We start from the raw sequence: 20,873 nt of genomic DNA on the forward strand, positions 1-20,873 counted from the left end.
AGGAGTCGCCTCCAGAGGCTGAAGGCTTGTGCCCCTTTTCCAATCGCTTTGTCAATGTCCCCTTCTCTAGAAAGGGATCCTAGCTGTTTGGCTTCTTTACCCTCTAATTCCAGGCTACTGGCCCTGTTATCCCAGCATCGGAGCAGCCAGGTGACAATGTGCTCGCCTGGACGACGACTGAAATATTTTCGCATATCTCACAGCTCACTCAGGGATAGGGATTGGGTGGTTTCCATCTTGTTTACGAGGTCTTCCTCCTCCTCTCCTTGTGATGGCCCTGCTTTTTCATCATCCCTTTCTAAACGAGCTGACTTTCGCTTCCAAGATTTCTTCTTGTGTATAGGGGTGACTGATACCGGCACAGGTTGGTTCCCTGGTTCAGCTGCAGTGCCTGTCACCAGGGTTTGAGTAGCCACAGTGCCTCTCGCTGGGGTTTGAGTAGCCACAGTGCCTGTCGCAGGGGTTGGAGTAACCGCAATGCCGGTCGCTGGGGTTTGAGTAGCCGCGATGCTTGTTGCGGGGGTTGGAGTAGCCACAGTGCTGGATTCTTAAATAGTTGTTTAACCCTAAGCAAGACCTGACACACATTCAGGAGACATAGCAATAGGAACATGCTGGTTTGAACATCCCAAGGATATTCAAAATTCTCAAGAGCTATTGTAATTAGCCTGGATAAGAAGGGGAAGATGGAGGAAGGTGTCTCCCCCGTAGGCTGTCTCTCCAAGGAGAAAATGTAAAAAGTGTAATTACTAATAATTTCCGATAGATGGCTCCCGAAGTACAGGGGTGAGGGCAATGCTGAGTACAAATAACAGATTGATCTCATGACCAATAATTTTATCATACCATAAGCCAGTGTTACAACGTACAGCAAAGTGACAACCTTAGTTCATTTCCCAGAGGTGATAAACAGCACATAAATACTGACAAACAGTATATATGGCAAGTAAGGTGTTACATAACACAACTCTCCGAGCAAATACCACAACTCTGAGAACAAGTAAATCAACATTGTGACCAGCGATTACTAAACTAATATAATGAATGCTTATAACAAATTTGTTTTAACATGCTCTGGTCAGATCTGTCATTATCTCAACCTTCAAGCCCCACGTTGGGTGCCAAAAAGGACCGTCATGGTTTAACCCCAGTCAGCAACTAAGCACCACACAGTGGGATGGGGGAGAGAATCAGGAAAAAAAAAGTAAAACCCACGGGTTGAGATAAAGACAGTTTAATAAAACAGCAGAGAAAGAAAAAAAATAATAATCATAAAAGAATATACAAAACAAGTGATGCACAATGCAATTGCTCATTACCTGCTGACGGATGTCCAGCCTGTCCCCGAGCAGCGATCGCTGCCCCCCGGCCAACTCCCCCCAGTTTATATGCTGAGCATGACACCATATGGTATGGAATAGCCCTTTGGCCAGTCTGGGTCAGCTGTCCTGGCTGTGCCCTCTCCCAGCTTCTTGTGCACTGGGCAGAGCATGGGAAGCTGAAAAGTCCTTGACCAGTGTAAGCACTACTTAGCAACAACTAAAGCATCAGTGTGTTATCAACATTATTCTCATCCTAAATCCAAAACACAGCACTATACCAGCTACTAGGAAGAAAATTAACTCTATCCCAGCCGAAACCAGGACACTTTGACAAAAAAGAAGCATTACAGTTTTGTGTGCTTCCATGTACGCGTGAGACAAGGGTGTAATGGATGAGACTGGTTATTTGTCCTGTTCTGGATGGATAGATTTTTTTTTTTAATCTACATATATTTAGAGCATGTAATCTAAATACATAATCAAATGAAAGGTATGAAGGACAGAATGGAATGAATATTTGTTGGTGAATAACTCTTGCTGAGTTTTTTCCTTGAAAGAACAATGACACTATCACATGCACTTTAGTTACAAGTACAAAAGCCATGGTTTAATAAGAACTGGAGCCTGAACCAACAAAATTGCATGAAACAACTTGCAGTCTGTTGGTATATTGGTATCTGCTATGGATGATTTACAGGCACTTGCTAAGGCATGTTTATATCAGAGCCATACTAAGCTTGTTGCAGTGTTAGTGCTACTTCACAGTCCACAATTCTCTGCTTTTGTCTGTACCATCATTGCTTGTTTTCGTAGGATGGCCTTTACCTTCTGTCTTTTTTTTTAAAACTGAGCGATAGTATTTAAAGGATAGGAGATAAGTTTGGTTCATATTTGGTTTTCATATATATTAGAATTAGAAAAAAAGTAATATTTAATTTTTGCTTTTTCACAAGAACAGTATGTATGTTAAGCATGACTGTAGCTTTAAAAAAGATGATTAAAAAACTCATTTCTTTTAGTATGAAATGGCTACCATTCAACAAGATTTCTGATGAACTGTTAAAGCATGTGCTTGGCCAGGTCTACAGTAGGAACACCTCATTAAAATAAGAATGTCACATTACAGGAGAAGTAAGACGAATCCAGCCATACCAGTGAAGCTATTTTTTGTCCCTACATAGCAAGCCAGTTTTCTGCATAAAATAGGCAATACCCGTAAAGCTCAGTTTTTGCTGGTATAGCTGCATCAGCCTTAGGGTGAGTATGCCATCACAGCTCTGAGAGTTTAGGAATCGCTCTTCTTTGCATATTTGTTAGACATAGCAGTCTGCAAAAGTGCATAATGTAGGTACAAACCTCTTTTGTGGCTATGCCACAGTAGATATTTATGGGGTAGGTTATTTACTTGCAGGGTGCATATATATACACATATATATATAAAAAATATAAATAAGTTATATTATTAAGTTATATGGTTCTGCATTTTATATTCCTCTTATTACAGACCTATTTCTTAGCCCAAATTAGCACTCATGTTGGGGGAAAAAAAAACCTCATAAAGGGCAAAAGGAGGGGATAACTGCAAAAGTTTTTCTTTATAGATATCCTTAAATTGTTTGTGAGTAACAACCTGATATTTGCATGAGATCTATGGGGTGATCAAGCAGTAAGTGCAGTATTCCTGCTTTTTACTGGTGGCAAGCTGGAATTTTTTACTCGTATTTTTTACCTACTATGTGTCAGACGTGGCTGCCAGTGTTAACTAGGAAAATGTTAACTAGATATGAGTTAGGAAAAGGAGAAAAACTTTGTCAGATGTGTTTATGATTCTATGTGTGCTCATGATTCTGTGTGCTCAGGTGGCCAAGAAGGCCAATGGCATCCTGGCTTGTATCAGAAATAGCATGGCCAGCAGGACCAGGGAGGTGATCGTCCCCCTGTACTCGGAACATAATTTCTTGTCTAAAAAAGTCTGTGTTCCTTTATATTCATATAAAGGAATGCTTATATATATATATGCTAATGCTTATATTATCGCTAGAGGGCAGTAAATACAAACGCTGATTTATGTATTTTACCAGAAAGTCATTTTTTTTTTTTTTAATGAATAAAGGAGCCTTTATTAAACAACTCAGCTGCTGGGTTTTACTACGCATTTTTCCTAAAATAATTCAGAAGGACTTTGTCATCTCAGTCTGTCCAGCAACATAAAATACTCGTATTTGATGCATGAGAATTATATATAATTTCCCAAATAAAAAGATCTCTAAAATTGTATAGTTTAGGCTATTCCACTGTGTTTAATGAATGTAATTATGACAAGCAGGCTGCCAAGAAAGCCTTTTTAAAGCAGCATAATTATGCTATAGTTACGATCCTTAAATCTAAGACTCCTTCAGAAGAGTTAGGGATTTGTTCCAATTACAGCCATCAGTTCTTAGCCACCAGTGGAGTTCATCTCTTCTTGATATCAGTGTAAAACCCAACTTTGTCTCCACCCCTGCTGCTCACTTAGTGTGTGGTGGCTGATTGCTGCAGCTGGAACAACTCCTCGTATTTGAAATTTTTTTTTTTTTTTTTAAGTTCTACATTTTCTCTCCTTCCAGTCAGGGAGTCTTAGGTGGAACTTGGAGAAGTTTGGTGAGGCTGGTTGATTCAGTGTAGTTTCCTTGTCCCTAGCTGTCCTGCTACTTCTTCCTCCAGACTAGTTCTGGTTTTTGGCTCAGCTGAGTCCATCCACATGCCCTTGTTTGCTGGATGAATGACCACAGCAGCAAAGACCATTCTGCATTGAGCAGACTTTCCATTTTGTGGGGAGGCTTTCTGCTAGGGCTCACACCAGCATAAATGCCAGATGAAGATGGCTAATGCTGTGAAAACAGTCTTGTGTTTGTGACCAGTAGAGCTGGATTTGACATGGGTGATTATTGCTGTTCTCTGGTGTGTGGAGGTCAGCCTAAAAATGTTCTTTTGATATTTTCTCATTTGGCTTATATGTTCAGGCTATCTATTCCTGTTTGTAACACATAAGACCTTGAAAACTAAAATCGGTGATGGGTTTAGCTGTCTTCTTTGTTTTACTTTTTACCACTTACTAGACAGTATGCACTACATCCAGCACACTTGTATTCAGGATTGATGCTCAGACATCTCTTTGGAGGTTCCTAGTGCAGCTTCATAGTCAATCCAGAGGGTTGAGAGTTAAAAAGCAGTGTTCTGCCTTCAAAGCTAAACACATTTCTGCTGGAGCTCCTGTATTATCCATTAATGACCTGTAGAAGGAAAGACCAAGATTGTAAATCTCCTGTGGGACAGTTCAAAAGTACTGCAACTGAATCAACAAAGTGGCCCTTCAGCCTTCTTCCTATCCTTTTCCTCAAGCCTGAAACGTTGCCATCTTACTTTCCTGTTGACTGAACCTTCAGGAATCTTTGCTTACTAACAAGAGCAAGAAAGGAACACGGATACTTTATTTCAGATGATCAAGGTTTCTCGTAGACTGTTCAGAACATAATTCTCTTCCTTGTCCCTGTCAGTAATGTTTTTCTGTATATCAGAAGCCCTATACTGGATCTCAGGAAAAATGAGCTTTCCTTGAATGTCTTGTATTCCATAGGTCCAGCCTGTATGCTCTACAGTGGTTCACAGGCATCTGTAGGTTCTCCTGGTAAATCATGAGTGTCAATATGACAGATGAATAAAAGGATGAAACCCTCACTAATATTGGTGAAATCCACGTGCCTTTGCACACACTTGAAATTATATTTAAAAAAAAGAGCAACCTGTCGTGGTTTAACCCCAGCTGGCAACTAAGCACCACACAGCTGCTTGCTCACTCCCCCCACCCCAGTGGGTTGGGGGAGAGAATTGGAAGGGTGAAAGCCAGAAAACTCATGGGTTGAGATAAGAATAGTTTAATAATTGAAGTAAAATGAAATAGAATAGTAGTAGTAGTAGTAGTAGTAGTAGTAATAGTAATAATAATAATAATATACAAAGCAAGTGATGCACAATGCAATTGCTCACCACCTGCTGACGATGTCCAGCACGTGCCCGAGCAGCGATCGCTGTCCCCCAGCCAACTCGCCCCAGTTTATATACTGAGCATGACGCCATACGGTATAGAATAGCCCTTTGGCCAGTCTGGGTCAGCTGTCCTGGCTGTGCCCCCTCCCAGCTTCTTGTGCACCGGGCAGAGCATAGGAAGCTAAAAAGTCCTTGACCAGTGTAAGCACTACTTAGCAACAGCTAAAACATCAGTGTGTTATCAACATTATTCTCATCCTAAATCCAAAACAAAGCACTATACCAGCTACTAGGCAGAAAAAATCAACTCTATCCCAGCTGAAACCAGGACAAACCTAATAATTAATTTCTTCACATTCTTGTGGAAGGAAAATAAAATTTAGGTTAACAGTAATTTTTTTCTGACTATGGCAATAGTGCAGAGCTTTATAGGGAACCAAGAAATAGTTTAAGAATTATGAGTGCTGACAGCTCCAGAACTTTGCAGAGATAGAGATTACTGCTTCAATTATAAGAAGAACATTTCAGGTAACTCATTGCAAACCTGATTTCATCACAAATGCACAGCTTTTAAATTCTTAAAGTTGCTTTCAAGCAGAGCATTTTCATTGAAGATGTATAAACAGCCTTCATGATACAAGTTATTTAGAAGGTAGAATTTCTAGAATGAGCATCTGCAATAGGTAGGTTGAATTGTCGTAGACTCATAGGGCCAAATGGATTGCTGGATCTCCTGTGTCTCTCAGATGGCTAATTTGCACATAACTGTAGAAGTATTGAACTCACTGACTTGTGCTTGCCTAATATATGACTTGCAGCAGAGAATCTACCACTTCACTGATGATGTACTCTAATTTAATAATTCTTGTTGTTAATCAATGTGTCTTGTTCATAGTTTGAGTTGATTTCAATTCAGCTGCCTTTCATTGCTTCTTGTTGCTTCCTTGGTGCTAGTGAACCGGGTCTGGTACACTGTATTTCCTCTTTGTCATGATTCTACACAATAGCCGTATTCTCTAAGTTAAACAGCCTGAGTTTTTCTTTTACTATAAAACATTTTCTCTGTCCCCTGAATAATATTTGTATTTTTTTCCCCACGCGCTGTACGTGACAGAATTTAGGAAAACAGAGATGCCAGAGCTGTATGCACTATTCCATCACTGGAGTTGCCAGAATGGTATGTTGAGCGCCTCTCTCCTTTTATTTAGCATCACAGAAGATGCAAATTTTTGGGGGACCACAGCATCACTGTGAGATGTCCTGTTGTGTTTCTTTTCTCCAGTGATTCTATAAACTCTTCAGAGTTTCTGCTTTCTTCAGTGTAGTCCATCATTTTGCATTCATGAGCTGCGTTCCTTGTTGCCGGGTATCTTTGCAGTTAAATTCCTTGAATTGTCGTTTATATGTGAATGGTGTCAACATACTAAACAAGTGAGGCTGCTCTCAGTGACTTCCGCATCCTCATAGTTTATAATTTTTTTTTTATTTTTTCCATTTTCTGTTATCTGGAAGTTTTCACGCTGAAAGTTTGCATAGTAGTGACTTAATTCCACATCACCAATGAAAAATTTGAATACCATAACATAGTCTCAGGTGTTGCAGAACCTGACTTAAAGCTGTCCCGTTAGATGAAGACAGACTGTTGATGGTTGTTAGAAATGGGTCAATAATCAGGTTCTTAACCCATTTAATGTGTCCTCTCTCAATGTTGGGATTGCTATCACAGAATATTATACAGTACTAAATCAAATGCCTTACAACAATCCAAGAATATTACATTTTCAAAGACATAAAATGATATTGACTGGCATTAATTACATTCCTATCTCTTAGTTCTCTGTCAAGCAAATGCCTAAAATATGTGTATTTCAGCTTTTCCATTATTTTACCCAGGACTGATGTTTTGTGAAGTGGCCTGAAGTTACCTAGCCATCCTGCTTGCAAATTTTAATTGGCATAAAATTAACATTTTTGCAGTCTTTAAAAATTTACTAAAGCTGAACATCACAGTTCCTGGGATCTCTGCCACCTCTTTTATGACTCTTGTGGAGAAAGTTGTCCAGGCTTGTTGATTAAATAATGGCTAACATTTCCTCTGGTTATTAAGGGACTTCATCATCTTTCTGCCTTTCAAGGTCATTGTCTTGATTCTTTCTAAATACACAAGAGTGCTCATTAAAAACTTCCTTTATTTCTGAATTATTTTATTACTCAGTTACGGTCTTTTCAAATAATACTTTTCTCATTTCCATATTCTTTGCTTGATTGGAACCATCATAGAAAAAGTCATTATTCCCTTTTTCCCCCATGTTTTATCTTTATGGATATATGTGTGTATGAAAACAAGAAGTTCCCTTTCACATTGCTGGATTTCCACTTATCTCTAACTTCTGTTTTTCTTATCTTGAATTACTCTAGGTATTTAGTCATGTGTGGCAGCTATTTGCTGTGCACTCATCTATCCACCATAACCTCCTCTAAAGCTTATTCATTCATTTCAACCTGGGAATTGAGGATGAAAATCAGCCAAAACAATTACTGTAAATCAGTGCTGGTGTGGATTTTCCAGCTATAAATTTCTAAGGCAATCAATCATACTTTTACATGTAGCTGAAGTCAGAGGGCATGCTTGCTGAGTCAGTGAAGTCATACTAGTGAATTGTATTACAAAAATTGGTAGTTTTGTGAGATTGAGTCTATGGGTCTCAGAAAAATCATACAAATTAGTAATAAACTGTCAATATCAGGTGTCATTTCCTACTGTCAATATAAGCAGCTAAAATTGTTGCAACATATAGGTACATTGGAGGAAAATGTTTTTTCATGATTTTACATGCTACAAGAATTTTGCAGATTCAATGAAGTATGCATATAGTATTTCTACAGACTTGTAAACATCTTCAAAAAAAGAAATAACAGAAAAGTCACATGAACCATAAAATCTCAATAAAATCAGAATTATAAAGCTAATACATCTATAAACACCATCCTTCAATAAATTCAATAAACTAGAATTCAGTTACTGTTATGGATGTGTCTTTGTCTTATAAATTGGTGGGGAATAAAAAAAATCAAGGAAGATTTTTTTTTTTATACATACTAAACAACTAGTATAATTTACATAGCAGCTGTTTTAAATATTTGTTATATGAAACAAGTTCTGTGCTTTGGGGGACAGTTGTTAATAAGATTTAAGGAAGAACCAGCCTTTAAAGTAACAAAGAGAAGTAATTTAAAAACTTGGCTTTCCAATGTCCATTCTTACTACCTATTGCAACTGAACTTTCATACTTATATGCTTCTTAATTAGCCAGAAGTATAATGGCTGTTATTTTACCATCTTCTAAGTCATGATTGAAATTGCCTTCTGAAGGGAAGCAGTGTGGCTTAAGGATCAGGGGTTGTCCCAAGTGTGGCCTTGCAGAATTTTGTCAGGTCCTTTTCTCCCCCTCCTTGTAGGCTATTGTACACAGGTTTGTGTTAGCACTGGAGATCCTCGTGCAGATAACTTTTCCCAAAGACAAATTAAAAGGAGTCAGAATAAGAGAGTAGCTCCTGGAGCCTCTAAATCTACAAATTTCTCAGTAGGGTAAAATCTAATTCCCTGTGTTGGCTCTCCGTGGTTGCCTGGTCCAAGCTCTTCCAGCTTCGCAGCTAGCAGAAGGCCCTCTGCAAAGGCTGGGCGTAGGAGGGAGCTTGGCAGGGACCCTGTGCCCGTGGGGACACCAGCCTTCCTGCTTCCCTTACAAATCTCAGGGCAGCTATGTGAGCCTTTTTACACCGGGTTCAGAGGAGTCTTTTGTAGTTATCAGTGTTGTGATTTTTGAGATGGGGTAGAAGGTAATGTTGAAGTGTATTTAACTTCAGAAATCAACAAAAGTATTTTCAGTTCTCAGTGTTGATGCTGGGTAGGTGGCAGCAGTGCTCTCTTGTGGGTGATTAGAAAACAATGCAATGCAGATGTAGACAAGCTTTATATTCAGTGTTACTGAGCTGGAAGAAACAGGAGAAATATTTTTCAGAAATACTTTTTAGGCTATTTTAATGTCTTGCTGAGTCTTTAATAACCCAGGTCTGTTTTCAAAACTTAATTATTTTATATTCATCTACCTGTATAGATCCAGGACAGGTATAACTGTGCATATTATACAGAAAATGCATCAGTAATGTGTTCATTCACATGTTTTTTATATTAGCTATTTTAAGGAAAACAATATGCTTTCCATATGAAAATCCATAAGTGCTGGATGATCTGTTGACTGTATCCAGTTGTCACATTGCTATACATTTCTCTTCTGTAAAGAAGAAATTTGTTAATCATCTCATATTTTGCCCTATTGATTTTTGCAGGTTTGATTCTTTCTCAAGCACTTAGTGTTGCTGACATTACTGTGTAGCATCACCCAGAGAAGTAGAAACCACTTCAGCCAAAAGCTCCCTTATGACCATTGTCAGTCAGTATCTTCCAATGAATCAGCAGTGTGGGCTTAGGCTGAACACTGCACCTCATTCAGCTTGTCCTTAGATATTTGCTCATTGTCATATTGGGAAACCAATGACTCTCCCTTCTTTTGATACAACAAAGACTCAGAAATTTGCTGCAGTAGTGCATATGCCTTACACAGAGTGCTGCAAGATAATGCATTCCTCCTTTTAAGTTTTGGTCTCTGTAATTGATTATATTAATCTGCCAAGGCAGAAAGAGCAGAAGTTAAATAAATACAATGAGAATTTAAGGACTTTCATATCTCGCTTCTGACTTCTCCACGGAAACTTAACCTTTACTGGGAATTGTAAGACACATGACCTGCTTTATCTTAATAATAACTGCTTTTATCTCATAAAATAAAAAAGCAGTAGAAACTAGCCGACTGGCCCAATGGGCTAAACAGATCAGTTTTTAATCTAGATGGCATAAAAGCCAAAAACATTTTCATTGTTACAGTACATCACAGACTGCTCAAGAATCCTGATAGCTTTACTTCTGTTGTTTTTTCTTTATAAAAAAACCTTAAATATATTTCCCTTCCATATGAAAAATTAAAAACACTTGGCAATCCACATGAAGATACAGAATACTCATTTTAACTGCTTGGATGTCACATCCATTGAAGAGAGCTGGTAAATGCTGCTGAAATGAGGAGAACTTAACCCAATTATTTTTGAATGGCATGTGAATGCTGCAGGTGGGGATACCATTATTAAATGGCATTTGCCGTAAAAAAAGAAATACCCCATGCCCAGGAGAGTCCCTGGCGCTGGCCAATGGGAAATTACTGTACATCGTGTCACCAGCCTCTCACATTTATCTTTTAGGGTGACATACTATTGGCTGCTAGTTAGGCTCTATGGGAGGGATTACTGGCACAGTTTGTGGCTTCCCCTTCAGGTCCTTATTTGGTAGCTGTTGATTGAGCAAGTCTTTCCAGCAGCTGAGCATCTTGACATACATTATTCATTAAGTCCTGGTGTTCAGGAGATATGCATATCCCTAGCTCTTCAGATATTTCTTCAGCTTGGACAATATGTCTTTTCAATGTTGCTTCTGAATGCTTGGAGTTTTACAAATGGCATTTATACAATCAGAAGACCACACAATTGGATTTCATTTCAGTATGCCTCCTGTGTACATAGTTGCTGAGAACCTGAAGATCAGCAAAAAGAATTAGGAGAGAATTTTTCTTGGAAGTCTTTTGCAGTATCAGATAGCAAAGAACTGATTAGCTTAGATTGGTAGTATAGAAAAAAAAATCAAAAATGCCTGAGGCAAACTATTTACTCTCAGTTTCTTGGGGCTACATAAAGGTAGGATTTTGTTTTACCTTTTAAGAACCTTGATTTGTGGTGCATGATTGCATGATTACTGGATAGCATGAATATTTGTGGGTGATATGACTATGAGTAATATGAATATAAAGTAAAAAGTCAGAAAAGCAAGCCTTTGTTCAGCAATGAGAATGAACTGCACAGTATGCAGTCTTTCTTATAAACTATGCTGGGACTTTTAAAATAATGTTGCTTCAGTGCATAATCAGACCAAGTCTAAAACCAAAGAAATTTAGAAGTGTTTTGTGTTATTTTAAAAAAAGATTGCTACAAAACTGTATTTCTAGACATTAAAAGATTTAAAAAAAAACAACCCCTCAAAACTGAGATACCATACAATAGGAGAGAGCATGACTAAAGAGGCTGAGGATAATGGGTGAATGTATGACTCATACTGGTTTTAATAGCTGAAGAAATGTGAAATTATCAACAGTACGTTCCAGCAGCATTTTCTGGTAGCCTCTGTGTGCGCGCGCACGCGTGTGTGTGTGTGACAGCTTATTGATTAAAACACTGGGAGACTGAAAATTGTCATCTTCTAATATTGATCTACATTATTATGTGGAGCAGCTTTGAACTAGCTTGAAATTGCAGTACTGCTAGAAAATGGAATTAAATAAGCTTTTATCTCTTTTATGGAAAAGTTTTGCACCAAGGAATTAAATCAGTATGCCTGTCAACATACAGAATTGAAATTCATTTAATAAAAAAACATGTTTGGGCTTTGTTTTAGCCCTACTTGTGTGTTTGTGCTTTAAAAAATGATGTTGCCTTTATAATTGTTATCAAGTGTGTAAAAAAGAAAAAAAGAAACATCATCCTATGCTTGACATACAATAACTGTTCCAAATCATCTTGTTTTAAAGAAAATTCTGATTTCTCCTGAACTAAATAATGCAAGTGTTGAATTAAATGACTAAAAATAATACAAGCATTATATTCACACAGGACTGAATCTCTCATGCTCTTTTGTATTGATACCTACTTTTATCATAGATTATTTCTTTTAAAGTAGAAATGTAAAACCCTCATTAGGTCATTGTGCCCGATTAGGTCATTGTGACCATTCTCTGCTAATGCAGAATTGTTACAGTATATTCTCAAGGATTTTGTTCAGTCATCTGTAAAGAGGTTGGATGCCATTATGCTAGCTAGGTGGATTCCTTTCTCATTTACCAAAAAATAAGATGGAATTATTTTCCATTCAGCTAAAAGTGAGGTATTTATTGTAATTTGCTTGGAAGTATTTCCTGGATTTCCAGGCAGCTGCTGTCACGTTCCTACTTGTCAAATCACAAAAATTCAATCACCGATCTTCAAAAAATGTTCGCTCTTACTGTTTAGCCTTTAAAATGGATAGATTTTTTTGTTAATTGAAGTTCAACAGAGAGCACGGTAGCTGTAATTGATTACATATGGAAAAATATGTCCTCTGTATAGACAGTGTCCTATACTGTCTATAGCCAATGATTTTAGTTAAGAAGCTAAGTAGTACTTGAACACAATTTTAGTATAGTGCTTTTTAAGTTCACAGTATACACATTATAGGAAAAATGTGAAGAAAGGCAAAGATGATCTGCTTTTTATGACATTCATCCTGCTCAGTCCAGATGTTTTCAAAATAAATGACAATTAAAGTCTTGTTGCTGTGGCATCAGCAACACGTGAAAAAATATGAGGAAATCACACTTCTACCATTCTTCAAAGTCAAAAGCTTCTCCCATTGAATTCACTGTTAGCAGGAGGCCCTTGCAGAAGCTGGGGGACTTGTTTTACTGTATGACCATATTCAGCAGCAACACGGAGTGTTCCACAGGTTTCAATGCTGATGGTCTAACTTTTATGTTCTGGTGACTTATGCGGTGATGGGAGGTGGGAAGGCAAGGCTTTGCATCAGAATAGTCAGGAACATAGGATTAGAAAAGATTGCCATGCCCCTTCCAATCACTGTGGACATCCATACAATAAATATTTAGTTGGACATTCTTAAAGAACATCTACTCCATAAGTTCCACAAGATTATTCCCAGTATGCAATAACAAACCTAAAAGATCAAAAGCCAAAATTGTACTCACTATAGGAAAACAACAGCAGAGACTGAGGTCAGCAAGATGTACTAAAATCTTTGCATTTATATGATGTCATTTCTATGCAATGCAGAAATGGACCAAACTAAGCCACAGGTGAGGGCAAAAAAGACTCCCAATGGTTCCTGCCAGTCTGACCAGGTTGGAAAATGTTGCCTCCTAGCTGCTAGTCATTAGAGGGAGTTTAACTCTGAGTGTGCAAACAGGACACCAGTTAAGCACTTGAGAAGATATAATGCCTTTAGCATCATCACCAGGTCCTCCGTCTGCTTTCTCTAAGTGGAACTAGCCTTCAGTATTAGCAAGTAAGGTAAACCTTGTCCTTCTCCCTACCTCCTCCCTGCAATTAAATTTATGATTTGGAGAAAAAAAAAAGTCCTTCCTATTTGTTGTGTCAGGTAACTGCAGAACATAGTGCAAACGAACACCGATTTGTTCTTTTTTCAAGCCTGGGAAGTTTTTAAGGAGAGTTCCTGAACAGTACATACCAGCGGTGGCTAGATTATTTTTCAAAATGCAGAACGTGACCCAGTAGTGTTGCTCTGCAGCTGCAAAAACAGTATCGCAAAGTTGGGCATCATCTAAGAGGGTTTATCAGGAAACAACCAGACAGATGAGGACCTATTTAGTTGGGATCTGGTGAACTAGCTGGATTAAATTAAGGAAGAGAGAATACTGGAGCAGTAATGGCTATACTGATGACAGGCCTGGAAGTTAATGCAATTTTGTCAACTTCTGACATTTTATTGATTCCTATACGGCATATTTAATTTAAAGCTGTGGTTTCTGGATACTGTCTGGAGGCAAGTCATTCTATGAGTTCTTCATTTTTTGCCTTAAATAATTCAGTTTCTCACCTTCATGGGTGCAGAAAAAAAAGCAGGCAAGCATGACTTAAATGCGTGTTAAAAGTTTAAAGAAAGGCTTTTAAAATACTCTTTGGATTTTTGGACCAGTCCCATTACTGCTTGGCAAGTTTTACTTGTTTTTTGACATTTAACATTGGTGACAAACATCTGACCTCACTGCAGAGGTTGGTACTGGTTTCGTGCAGAATATATAGCCCTGTAGTTCATAGTATGCATAACTATTTGTAGTATGGTTCTAATTTTCAGAAATCTGTTGAGCACTTAGTAGCACACAGCTGTATCTGAGATCAAAGCTGAGCCTTTGGCTTGTGACAAAAGTAGAATTCAGTCTTTGTAGCAGGAAGTTCCTGAGCTGATCACATGTCAAGAGGGCAGGAAAATGCAGTGGGTAACAGTTAGAGTGTTATATTAAAGGTAATTTTTATTTGGCACACTGTGAGCAATACAGTAATTGGTGACTTACAAAGACATTGTGAAGAAAATAACATCTTTCATTATGCAAGGCCTCTTTGAAGAAAGGGCTTTGATGATTCCAGTGGGATGGAAAGGAGGTGGTTTATGTTTAGTCTAGTGCTTTATCCGATATAGAAGAATAAATTACCAGTTTTCAACATAGATGAATATTTACAGGGATATATACTAAGGATAGCTATTGTTTGATGTAATTAATAGTCATAACTGGGTGAACAAGATGGAAGAGGATTCTGAAAATGGCACAAATTATTTGGCTTTGTTAAGAGAAAAGATGACAGAAATCTAAAAACAAAATGAAAGAATGGCACAATGGGAGGCAAAATTCAGTAGTGACAGATGCTAATTTGCATTGGAAAGAGTTGTTTGAATTGCTAATAAATATTGCTGAGTTCTATTTGTTAATAATATCAAAGCAGAGCTATAGTCAATGAAAACACATGTAATATAGCTAGAGCTGCATTGCACAATTAACCTGTCGAACGCAATGACACAAGATATGATTTAACCCTGAGTCTAGAAGGAATCAAGAAAGGCTCAATGATGAGTACGTAATCAATTACACATTTCGTGGAATGTTAATATCCACTTGTATCCAGTAGAGTGCCTATGTGAATTGCTAACTTATGGGGAAAAGGAAGTTTCCATAGATAGGTATTTTCTACTCTGATGTTTCATACAGATACAGACAATTTTCTGAGACTGTGGAATGGGCAAGTCATTGTGCTGATCTAGTATAATAATTTTAAGTAAAAGACAACAAACCTACTTCTATTCATATTGGCATGTAGGAAATCAGTAAGTTATTTTGATTTTTTTGAGCAGTGCTGTCAAATACATTTGAGTAGATTAATGATGAGAGGGAAGATAAAATTGAAAGATTACAAAATGTATCGCAAAAATGCACAAATAGATTAATTTACGAATACGATAAGAAACCCCTAGTAGAGAAGGGGTCCTGTGTAAATACATTTGTATTTTCTCTCCAAATTAAAATAAAAAAATTGAAAAGACAGGACTATTAACTATTTGTGTGTATGCAGAGTCTTATAGTTTTCAATTGCTAGTAGGACCCTGTGCCTTAGTAATTGATTCACTATGGAGTATTTTAGGAGGTTAAGAATTATGTTGTCCAACCCACAAATTAGTAGGGTAGAGCAATGTTATATGTGATTTTTGCTTTTACAGTTATCTTAACTTAGTATATATTCTTAATGTCATATCCTTTCCATCCTAACTAGAATACGTCTTGATCACTGACTTACACCGTTTGTGTGTTTGTTTTGTTTTCCAGTTTAAAAGAATGCTCAACCGGGAGCTAACTCACCTATCTGAAATGAGCAGGTCAGGCAATCAGGTCTCAGAATATATATCGAACACGTTCTTAGGTAAGACTGTGATGGGAGTTAACTTTTTTGCCTTTTGTTTTGTTTATCTCTCTCTGGGCTGTGACAGAGCTTAAAAGCAAGTAGTTTTCCATATTAATTTCTATTTTCAGAAACTGTACATTTAGTATTGTATTGTTCAGTGTTTGAGCAGAGATCATGTTAGATCCATTTCCTCACAGCTCATTTAGTTTGTGTATGTGGTTTTCCTGTGCGTGTAGTTACAGATAAATATTCATATACATATTTTCATGTAACATTACAACTACTATATTGCTACCATATTAAGAAATGAATATATAATAAGTATCTCATATATTTAAAAGAATTCTTCCACTGTGTTTCCCTTATGGACAGAATGAAAGTTACTACAAAGAGGTTTCAGTGTGCTGGAAGCACACAAGCACAATTAACCTCATAAAATCTTGTAGCACAGTTCTGATGCTTTGGTATTCCCTGCCCGTGCATGAGAGGGTTGATGAATATGGCTAAGTCAATATCTGAACAGACTACTTCCAGGAGAATTTGTGTGGCTCAAGAGCTTGCATGGTGGGATGTGAGCATTAAAAAAGCCTGACACAATATTACATAGAATATGGTTCGTCCTCTATGGCTTTGCAGGAGGAAGTATATATTTTTTTTTGCTAAAAATGGTGAAAACTAATAAAACTTGGTTCCATACTGTTGATTTTGAACATGAAGATAAAGATAATATACCAATCTCAAACATGTTTTGAGCAAAACACCATTGGTTCATAAATACTGTGCATATAAGGGGAGGCACAGCTGAGTATATCTCAATTAGGATAACAAGTACTTTAAAAAGTGCCAGTCACACGTTAAGATACATCTTGTTTTATTTGTGTGAGATACCATAGCTGGGGCTTTTTGTGTTTTTTGAAAGAAGTGGGTTTTTTAAATACATTTTATCCTGCTTGTCACCATATCCTAAATGGATCACTTAATGTCTGTTCAGTTTACCCATGATTGCAGTAGTGTGCCTGAGAGCTGTGGCACAACAGGGTTTCAGACAATAAGAAAGTGATGAGCCTCTGTTATGGAGAAGCAATATTGCACAGTTTCAGGAGCCCTGAAAGTCACAGTGTACAGTTGCCTGAGAAGATGCCCCACTTAGGCTAACTGAAAAGACTGATACATCAGTTTCTGCTTGCTTTTACTTGAAAACTTAAGGCTCATTTTGACAGGGTAAGGAAATGCATCTGTCAGCGTTTCATGAGACCTCAGTCTTGAGCAGAAAGAGTACTGGAAAGGCAATCACTTCTAAGTTGGGTATTCTTTTGTGGCTGCATGTAAATGAAAACCTAGGATACTTTAAAATGTAGGTATAAGAGGAATACAACAGGAGGAAAACAGAGAAAAACACATCAGCTACAGAAATATTGCTTAAATATTTTAAAAATATTCAGTTTAAGTATATAGATTCTTAGCAACAATGTGAAGAAGGAAAACATTGTCTCCATAGAAAATTTTAATGAATCTAATTAATTAATTATTTTAAAAATACATAACCTATCTCCTGAACATCTACAGACTTTCTCACATTTGAAAGTTAGGAATGTGTAATGAAAAAACAGGTTTTTACTGTTGTTGTTCAAAAAAAGATGGACTGTTTTCCCAAATAGGGCTACATGACATGTATGAAGTTATTCATAATGACAAATATATTCCTTGTGTAAGAATTAAGGCTCCTACATTGAGTATGATAATATGTAAGGTTTTTATTTTTCAGTGTAATTAACCTGTTTTCCTATGAACAGAAAATGTAAGAGAACCCGTCAATGAGTATAGCATAACCAGGATCAAAATGGCAAGCTGTCTTTTCTACATGTTCAGATGGGCCCAGGATCCTTTGCCCTGTGTGCTTGTAGTTATAAAAGCACAGGCAATCCCGTGGAATTCCTTTGGAGATCTAAAGTCATTCAGACAGACACTTCCTTTCACTTGAGTTAGTCTGACAGCTCAGCTTATGAACCTCCCTTTGATGTGTCTAAACTTTGTGCATATGACCAAAACCATAAACATCAAAGCACGAACATGAGTCACTGCTCCTCATCTGTTGTTGGTTTGCACCAGTTAAGAGCTGCAGCACTCCTCCTCCCCCTTTTTTGATTGTCTGTATGAGGAGAGTGGTGAAGTATGGTGGGGGCAATTGGGGAACTCAGTGCTGCAGACTGAAGCTTGGTGACATTTCCACAGTCTCTTCTTTGCTGTGATTTGTTTGGAATTTGAGGTGTCCAGTAAATGCAGGCTGCTAAAGGGTAATTAAAAAAAGAAATGAAAAAAGAAGAAAGTGAAGAAGCAACCACAATAACATTGTAGGAATTAGGAATGGACTTGCTACCCTTGTCTGGTTTCAATGTCTTTATTGAAAATTACCATTGCAGGAAGGAAAAAATGGACATATATTTTCAAGAGCCCCATTTTTTTTTTGTTATTTCTTTTGTTCTAAGGTGGTTTTAAATAATCATTTTTGCTAGGCTTCTATGTTAGAAACATCTGTTCTGGATTCTCCTGGTTTTACTGGAAGATTTCTTGAGGACTAGAAAAGGTGCAGGTGTATTTCAGCAGAGAAGAGATAATTTGGAGTGAGTCATTAAAACTCTGTTTAAAAATGGTATGAATAGAATGAACAAAAATTAATGCAAATTCCTAGCAATTTTGGCAGGAGACTCCTTTGTTGCACTAACTTGCATTTCTTTGGGGACCATAGATGTCTGCAGTGCTCCACACCCCCATACTGTTTCTGCAGCAATCATCTGGCAATGGCCTAAATATACTTTACTCTCAGTTTAATACTTGTCTGTATTGTTAGAAGGTTTTGCTGGCACATATGTTGATGCGGTATATGAAGTGATGCCACTGATACTGCTATGGAGGCAAAAGCCTACAGGAAAATGTTGTTTTTTAGCAAAACAGTCCTTTTGTCAGTGTTAATTACTCTGATTAGGAGGTGCAGAAAAGAACTGCTGGCGTGAACTGCCTCTATCTACATACAAAGTGTTTGTTGATATGGCTCCACTGGCAAAAGTCTTTCTGAGTTGTGCAGAGTCTTAACACAAACAGGACCAGTCCCCAAGTATTAGGTCCTTTGAGTCCTGAAATGTTTTGTAAAGGTTTACATGAGATACCGTTTTGATTTTTTTAGAACTACAATTTCAGAGAGTATTTTTCCTGGAAAAGAAGAAATTTAAAATTTTCTTAAGAATGAAAGTTTAGATTTCTTTTCAGTTGTAGTAACATTTTTTAAATGAAAGGATTAACCCTATCTGCAGTGCTAGGGGTGCAGGAAAAGTGGAAATCAGACAGTCACAAGTCACATTTAAAGCCAGTTCAGAAATAAAGAGGCAATTTGTGAAATAGAAATCTGCTTATATTGAGGTATAGGTTTATGTTTATCTTTCCATGTTTTTACTGCTCTTGATATGAAATATCTGTTGCAAAATCTCAAACATAAAAATAAAAAAAAAAGTTTTTTTAAGAATTACAATATCCATAATACAGAACTCAACAGCAAAGTGGACAAAAATATTTGTAACTCCTTTCAAAACTATTCTTTTTTTCTTTATTCTTTTGAAGACAAACAACATGAAGTTGAAATCCCTTCTCCAACGCAGAAAGAGAAAGAGAAAAAGAAGAGGCCAATGTCCCAGATCAGTGGAGTCAAAAAACTGATGCACAGCTCCAGCTTGACTAATTCTAGTATCCCCAGATTTGGAGTTAAAACAGACCAAGAAGATGTTCTTGCCAAGGTAGAGAATATTTAAATCCTTGAATTAAAATAGTGGGTGGACTTGTCAGTATTATTCCATCCTCTGCTTATAACCATTGATTTCAAGCTGTAGCACCAAAGGCTGGTCTCACTTGAAATAATATAAATCCAGTGAAATGGAAGAATAACAAATAAAATCGGAATTGGGCCATGAGGATTAATTGCCGCATGAACGGGATTTCAGCAGGAACGTTTGCTGTCTGGAGATGGAATGTAAATTAGCATTTGTATATGCATTAATAAAGCTGCTTATTCATAAATAATATCTGATGAATGAATAGTAAACATACCATATACTATCAGAGGAATGAGAATATATAGCAGCCCTATGTTTTTTTGAAAATGCACAACTGTATATAGCATTAGAGCTATCCTTGCAGGTCCTGTCTTAAGCTGTATCATTTTATGTACATCAGTTGTGGTTTTGTTTTTAGTGACATTTCCTGTGATTTTCACACCAGCAACTAACTATTTGGCAATAATCTAAAACTGGCATAAAGTGATTATTTATTCAATTTTAGATTTTTGCATTTTGAAATATGTCTATCCTTATGTTTTTGGGAATCTCCCCCTTTATTTTAAGAGTCTGTTTCTGAGAACCAGGGAGACAGCAGCAGAACCACAGAATCTCTCTCTGGAGGTTTCCTCCTCGCTGAACTCTGCTGTCACTGGGCACTGAGATAGCAAAGTGCATCAGTTCAGCTCATTCAAGATACTGTAGCATTTTTCCCTCTGGAGCAATCCACTTAAAAGAGGCACTCTTTCCTGCCTAGTGAATTAAAATCTAGAAAGTTGGTAGCTGCAAATTCAAATATTACGTGATTAGTAGCAGCAGCTTTCCCCCTTTCAGAGTTTAGCATATAATTTTCACAGTGGCAAGGTCTGAATCTTCATGAGTCTGCTGTTTGTAGCTGTTTCAATCAAAAATCGCTGGAATGTGTGTGTTAGGTTTCAACATGTCTGTTGCTTGATTCTGTTCTAGGAACTAGAAGATGTGAACAAATGGGGCCTTCAGGTTTTCAGAGTAGCAGAATTATCTGGAAACAGACCTTTGACAGTCATCATGCACACCATTTTTCAGGCAAGTAGCAGTAGCC

At 37.4% G+C, this 20,873-nt stretch overlaps 1 protein-coding gene across 4 annotated transcripts in view; it reads left to right on the top strand.

Annotated features, from left to right (window-relative positions):
* Nucleotides 1–20,873, top strand: part of LOC104011386 (3',5'-cyclic-AMP phosphodiesterase 4D) — a 407,679-nt gene that overhangs the window by 373,569 nt on the left and 13,237 nt on the right. For 2 of the 4 annotated variants that reach the window (XM_087762403.1, XM_087762407.1), the window contains 3 exons: nucleotides 15,896–15,989; nucleotides 19,584–19,756; nucleotides 20,759–20,857. In XM_087762403.1, the coding sequence (XP_087618529.1) occupies nucleotides 15,896–15,989; nucleotides 19,584–19,756; nucleotides 20,759–20,857 (366 nt within the window). Of the gene's footprint in view, nucleotides 1–6,462; nucleotides 6,526–10,775; nucleotides 11,154–15,895; nucleotides 15,990–19,583; nucleotides 19,757–20,758; nucleotides 20,858–20,873 lie in introns of those variants that run through there. The other 2 variants (XM_087762404.1, XM_087762406.1) reach the window with 2 other exon arrangements.

The sequence above is a fragment of the Nipponia nippon genome, unplaced genomic scaffold, assembly GCF_047370975.1.
Source record: "Nipponia nippon isolate SJK-2023a ecotype South Korea unplaced genomic scaffold, ASM4737097v1 scaffold_26, whole genome shotgun sequence".
In the NCBI taxonomy this organism is placed as follows: Eukaryota; Metazoa; Chordata; class Aves; order Pelecaniformes; family Threskiornithidae; genus Nipponia; species Nipponia nippon.